Below are 6768 nucleotides of genomic sequence, written 5' to 3' on the forward strand. Positions count from 1 at the left end.
GGATGATAGTGTTGAAATGACCGCTGATTGACATTTTTGTGTATCGCCTGTATACCTGTATAACTGTGCAAATTCATTTCAGTCAAATTCAGCAATGTTTATCTACCTACATCTCAGTCAGATCGACAATTAGCTATTTTCGTATCAAGGGTGTAAATCGTTACGCCCGTGATGCAAACAATATTTTTCGGCCTACTATGGCGAAACAGTACATTGCGTATAAAAGGCGGAAAGGAGGCGATTTTGCCCGGTGTGAAGTTGGCCACACGAACGAAGCGAGGGCGGCCTTCACACGAGTCAAATCGCATTCCGTCCGTGGTGCGAAACACTTTTTGTCCGATTCTTTTGAAACGCGGCATTTCATGCATGTAAAGCAGGCGGGAAGTAGCGAGTTTCAGGGCAATTCCGAAGCGTGCGGACAAGGATTTTCCACCCTCTAGAGCCGGACCATTATAAATACGTGCGAAGAAATTCTCGGGTTATCTTCTTGCCGTTTTCGGTACTCTTTTCACTGCAGGTGGTTACAAACCACATATCCCTTTTTGAACAGTCTCTTCAACTGTTTCAAGTTCACCTTTCGGACACGTAACAATATAATAAATTCTCACTTCTTGAAATTAAATAAATGAGCAACAGTGCAAAATGTAGCTATACTCGCTTCAACTTCCTTTGATGCAGAATGGCAGATTATAACTATGTGTTTCGGCAAAGTAGCGATGTAAGAGTTCAAGCGAATGTCAATCGCGATTTCGAGTCAATCTAACACAATGTCATGTATGTGGTACGTAAAGCTGACAGGATAAAAATTGAATTTACGGATAATATTGCGTTGTAAATAGGATTTAATGATTTAAAAGCCAACGGATTATTCACCTTGAAAATCAGTTATCGAAAAACAACCGTCGAGAACCTCATGATAGATTTATTTTTATTATTCATTTTTATATTTGTTCAAGCCCCTTCATAATTTTCCTCAATTGAAACCCAATTACCGCTTCCAAATTTTTGGAAAAACTCAGAAAATAGGTTCGGCCATCTACATATCTTCAACGTGCTTCTAGCAAAGAGAAAAGTGTTTCAGAATTTTTCGGATATTCTCAAGACTGGAACCATTGAAGTTTTCCAACATTTTTCAAAAATATTTGTAACTCTTCGTTGACTTTGTAAAGAACTTTGAAAATATAAATTGAGCATCTTAGAGATACTATTGTCGCCTACAAAAGATCTGATATATTCAAGTAAATATAAACGACACCTACACATTCATGTATTTGATTGACATTTAGTTTTCCGTTGTATAATTTCGGCACTCATTTATTGTGCGAGATTACCCAGAGGTAACGTTACAAAATTTCCTCAACTCTTGACATTTGAAACCGCGCAAATGTATAAATATCTTTAAGAAATACATTGCAACAATGCTTTAAATTGCTATTTATATTATATATTCACGTCTTTATTGAATTAGAATATCAGTGCGTTGTACAAAAATATAAAAACGTCTTGTATAAATTCATTGTTCTAATTCTAAGCGTAATTCAAAATTAAAAATTATGGCCAGTTATTGAAAACATTTGTCACAGAAATTTCAAACGGAACAGATAAATATTGGGTCACCGAGCTAAGATAAATTATGCTCAACTTCTAGACTATTGTATTTATACTTACAAGTATCATTGATATGTGTTATACTTTATTGAATAGTTCATACATAGTATTTAATTAGCCGAGGCACTAATTTCTCATTGAGTAATAGTTTTTGAAATGCAACATTATAATTATCAGTGTGTCAAGCTTTGCTCTACATCTATATATAATGAATGGGAATCTTTAGCAGGTTTGATATCCACCTGACAAAGTGAATAATAAATAATAAAAGGTGATTGAAAAAGTTCATTGAGAAAATTTATGTACCTTAGAAATGAAAATAATTAAAAAAGTATTCAGCCATAATTTATTGAAGACAAATATTGCTATAAAACTTGATATGTAGAAGTTCAAAATTGAACAGCTACTGTGACAATTCACTTGCTTCAATAAGCTGCCTCTTTTCAATTACTCATAAGTTCCTATTTAATTTTTATTTGTACAAGATTATCATCTCCATTGTATTGCTATTTAAATTTAACGGAATTACATCTCTAGGCCATTAAACAGGTCTTTCCATCAATGAAAATATTTTATCTGGGCAAACAGATAATATGAAAAACCTTGGAGGTTAATATCCCTTATGATTATTAAGTTATTGTACAAGTGGACGGATAAACGATCAAACACGTGGTTCAAGTCTTTTAAATCATCTTTGCAGTTACCTTTCAAGTACTAATTGGTTATCTGATATAAAAACAAGTCGCAAAGTATGTCGCAAATGCAGCGAGCAGTACAGCAAACTGATTGGAATGCACCAATGGTCCTGTGTTGCAGCCGTCTTTGCTATTGCATGTGCAATATTCCATAAATATATTATAGGTCCCTGTGCGCATCAAACAGAACCTTTCATCCCCCGCGATACCTGGCTCTCCCATCCATGCACAGCTACGAAAGTATCTCCACTCTCCGTTCACTAAATATATAAATATTCAACAATTAGCTATTGGTGAGTCAATTTGATTGATGGTCAACAGAAGCCATACTACTGAATGAATGTTTATTATTCTCATAGAGTTTCACTTTCAAAATTTGGAGTAACAGCAGTGATGGAGAATTAGTACGAGATTTAATAAAGTTGCTGATGAAACAAGTTTTGGTCACACTGATAAATCTTCATCGATAGGGTTTTAATCAATTAAAAACATCAGAATAGAAAAAATGGTGGTCTCAAATCAGTGGAGTAATCTCACAATCAGAAGAATATAGTCTCGGGAATTTAGAAAATACGAACCAGTGAGTGATTGAGTAAATACATTCTAATCATTTTGCATTTATTCCAGTTCATCATTTTTAACATTTGTGATTTCATTGTTCAAATTTCACAACAATTGGTTGATAACGAAGTTTTTTTAGTTGATGAAGCAATCTTTAAAAAACACCTAAATATAAGTGGACCCTGCTTACAAGTTGAGTACAGATTCTGAGAAGGAAATCAGCAAACAAAAACCTCAACTTTTGTTCAAGCCAATACAGTAGATCAATTTTCTACTTTTACTTGATAAATTTGATTCGAGTGATTGTCATAACAACATAATGACAATGTTTGATGTACCGTAAGCATTTTCTATTATTACCAAATTACACTTTCAATCAGATCCTCTGAACTAACAGTAAATATTACCCAGGCCTATGCAAATCAGCTCTTCTTAGTAGGATATGGTTACTAAACGTTATTAAGCATTGAATCTGATAAACAAATTAATTGGAAGCTAAGAGTTTACTTTTAAGTTACTCAATATCAAGATTTCTTACAATTCTTAAAAATTGGCCCAGTTCTCTGAAGGTATTAATTAGGGTTTGATAACTCGTTTCACAAGCTGCATTCAAGTCTCATTAAAGTTCCAATGAGCATGAACATAAAGCTAACAGCCAGAGTTAGCAGCCAAACCTATTTAACTTTTCGGAAATGGAAATATGCAGTTTAGTTTTATCCTCATACTATAAAACTATTGGGGGTCGAAGGTATTTCACTGTTCTTTGATTATCAAACTTCACTAAGTTATTTGAATGAACATTAGAATGTTTGGCTGCTAGTTTCAGTCTCATCCAATGACTTGTGACCTATAGTTGATAAAACTTGCATACAATACATGTTATGTTCACCTTTTTGTCGGATCTTTCTGCACATCGTAGGTCTCACACCCGGTAAATGTTCCAGCGGTTCTTCTTGTTTACAGTCCGTAATTGGAACGGTTGTATTATCAAACGGATCGGCACACTTAGGATCAGAATCCGACCTGCATACCCAGCATTTTATACCAAGTCCTAAAATATAATAACAGCAGATGAAAACGAGATAAGTGTAAGTGCCTTCGGCGTAAGGTGATAAATTTTTCTAACGCACTACTGACTACTGGATTAAATAGCGAGGAATCATGTTTGTGTTCCACTGTAGAACACACCCACTTTTATCAATTGAACGTATTCACATACATTCACACCATGCGTACAATTCGGCGCTCCCAATGATCCCTTGTCATATATTTTTACCTTCGTGGATGCACGTGGCCAGGACGATGATAAATAACGGAAGTAACTTCCAGTTCGAACCCATTTTTACCTTCGGCACAACTGAACTACAGGTGGCACAAGCTAAAAATAATTTACTCCCGTCGTTTCCTCGCCGTTAGACGCGAGTCTGTCAGGTCGCGTCACCTGCCTCTCTGCTCCGCACTCTTCGGTTTTCGGCCGCGCCCCAGAGAATTACGAACTGAACCTAGGAACTGAACTTTTGCCTGCGCGTCGTGTCGCCAATAAGCGCCAAGGCATTCTATGGGAGCCGCCGCTGTTTGGCAGTTGTACTTGACAAGCGCTACGTTCACAATAAGATCCAACGGAAGGCACTGATCGCGCCAAGCCCGGACCAGAGAGGATATTTTCCTTACCGACTGAGTAAAATTTCAATTATCACAATTAATATTTTCCGGCGCCTATGGATTACTGCGTAAATTGAATTTTATTGTTGCATTTTCGTGTTTGGCACTGCTCTGGCTGCGATTTTCCTGCGACAACAACGCATTCGGCTCTTACAACATTCAAAATGAGTGATCAAAGCGATGGATAGAATCTTACAGCAAATAATTTAACCTCGATAATAAGTCATGCTATATTTAAGTAAATTCCGATGATTGCGTTTTTTTTGGATTAATCTTGAACGAGAGGGTAGGATATAATTTCCTTTAATCATCAGTCGACGCTATTGGTATGAAAATTGGTAGCAAAAAATACTGCGGCAGCATTTTGCTGCCCGTGAAAATTCAGACTTAGATCGTTACGGTCATTATAATAAAGAACCCTGTATTTCCCACCGGACCGCCAGTGCGTGCTACTGATGAACAGCGCCTTGCGCTTCCGAAGAAAGCTACAGTTGATTCGTCGTTACCGAGTTACGTAAACCGTGCTCCTTCGGTAATAATGCATTCTGCAAAGACCAAATAATTCATTCGCTAATACGTACGCTAATAGAAAATATATTGCATAGTTAGACGTGCATTTGGGACCAAAAACGGTACGCGGAAGTTATAATCGGTCCTCAACTCTAATTCTACAAAATGCTCACCATCATGTGGGATAGTTATATGATCATTCTATTTTTATTTGAAATAATGAGTCTTGAAGTCATATGGTTGATCGTTAGGGAGATTACAACTCATTAATTATTTGGGTTTAATTTTTCTTACCGCGTGTAGTGAAATCCGAGATCGGTGGTATGCAATTTTAATTTAAAAAATGAGACGTTATTCAGATAAAAGGTAATATCCGTACATGTATAGAGATTGTTATAAATTCTAGTACAATCTTTTGTGACAAATTTTTGTTTCATAATGACCGTACAATTACTTCTACAATTAATGTAATCTCACTATAACTTCTTCTAAGGCCCCCCTGCAGTCAGGGACTATAATTGTACAGAAAGCATTAACTACCAAAATTAATCATACGATATGTCACTGTTTTAGGACTAATGGTAACCATTTGCAATGTTGTTATAAATCCTTGGATCCGAATATCAGTGTGTACTGTATACGCGGAAGTATGCATGGGGCTTTCCATGACATCACGATCAAGATCTTACGTCGGTGTCTCAGATTGGCTTTATAATTTTTTGTACGAAAGTACATGACAAAAAATTCAATAGTAATTTTTTCAGAATTTTTCTACTCAGCGTATCTGACGTGTGATATAAAAACTTGAAAGAAAACCCACATTCTAAAATCTGAAAAAATTCAGACAAAACTTATAAAGTATAACATTTTTGCTACCTATAAGAAAGATGGAGATTTTATAACTTCAAAAGATAAATAAGAAAGATGAATAAAAAAAAAATAATTATCATTATTGCATTGCATTTTTGACTTAATGACCATAAAAGCGCATTATAATATCTCTCTGACTAGATATTTCTTAGCCCATATTATAACGAGCTTTTATGTTGGATTATAAACAATGCAATCCGATACCAATTCTCTTTTAAAGTTATGAAATCTCCATCTTCTAGTAGGTGTCAAAAATTTTGTTATCTTTCATAAGATTTTTCTGAATTATTTCAGATTTTAGAAAGAGGAGTTCTCTTTCCCTTTTTTTAAATCATACTTCAGATACGCTGGGTCAAAAAATTCTGAAAAAATTGCGATTGCGTTCTTCGTCATGTAATTTCATACAAAAAACTATAAAGCCAATCTGAGACATCGACGTAGAACCTTGATTGAGATGTCATAGAATGCCCTATATACATTGAACATCTCGTCGATCTCTCATACTCTCTTGAATCTCCATTTACTTGGTCCATAAATCCTGTTGCTTAGATTTAATGGTAACTTAAAGTTTGTTTCAAGGAATAATAATGTATCTTTATAGAGATGATTGTGAGCCGTGTCGAAAGTGATTCCAGAAATAATGACTGACAATACTCAGCTGGATGTGAGTATTTTTATGTGCAGTGAAAGTAAGTGTACGTGATAGATTATACCTCTGTCATGTCATCAACTTAAATGTATTATCGTAACAGCGTGGATCATCGATTCGAAGAAATTACAGCAATAATAATAAAAGTAATCGTACATAAAGCTCATAATGAGTAGCATACAATATAGATTGAGGCTGGTTTTTTTTTTAGTC

At 35.3% G+C, this 6768-nt stretch overlaps 1 protein-coding gene across 1 annotated transcript; it reads right to left on the reverse strand.

The window, feature by feature from the left end:
* Positions 1-1428: 1428 nt before the first annotated feature.
* crok (crooked) lies at positions 1429-4356 on the reverse strand. Its single transcript, XM_046609325.2, has 3 exons — positions 4141-4356; positions 3754-3915; positions 1429-2563 (listed from the first exon to the last, which is right to left on the reverse strand). The coding sequence occupies exons 1-3, from the start codon at positions 4202-4204 to the stop codon at positions 2331-2333; spliced, it is 459 nt and encodes a 152-aa protein (XP_046465281.1). The 5' UTR covers positions 4205-4356; the 3' UTR covers positions 1429-2330.
* Between the last annotated feature and the right edge of the window lie 2412 nt (positions 4357-6768).

The sequence above is a fragment of the Neodiprion pinetum genome, chromosome 1 (assembly GCF_021155775.2).
Source record: "Neodiprion pinetum isolate iyNeoPine1 chromosome 1, iyNeoPine1.2, whole genome shotgun sequence".
In the NCBI taxonomy this organism is placed as follows: Eukaryota; Metazoa; Arthropoda; class Insecta; order Hymenoptera; family Diprionidae; genus Neodiprion; species Neodiprion pinetum.

Excerpts from the sequence above, each read along its gene's own strand:
- crok (XM_046609325.2), bottom strand. The coding sequence starts at position 4,204 with ATGGGTTCGAACTGGAAGTTACTTCCGTTATTTATCATCGTCCTGGCC. Across the intron at positions 3,916-4,140 it reads GGCCACGTGCATCCACGAAG|GACTTGGTATAAAATGCTGG; the intron begins GTAAAAATATAT and ends ATTATATTTTAG. Across the intron at positions 2,564-3,753 it reads CAGAAAGATCCGACAAAAAG|TGAACGGAGAGTGGAGATAC; the intron begins GTGAACATAACA and ends TTATATATTTAG.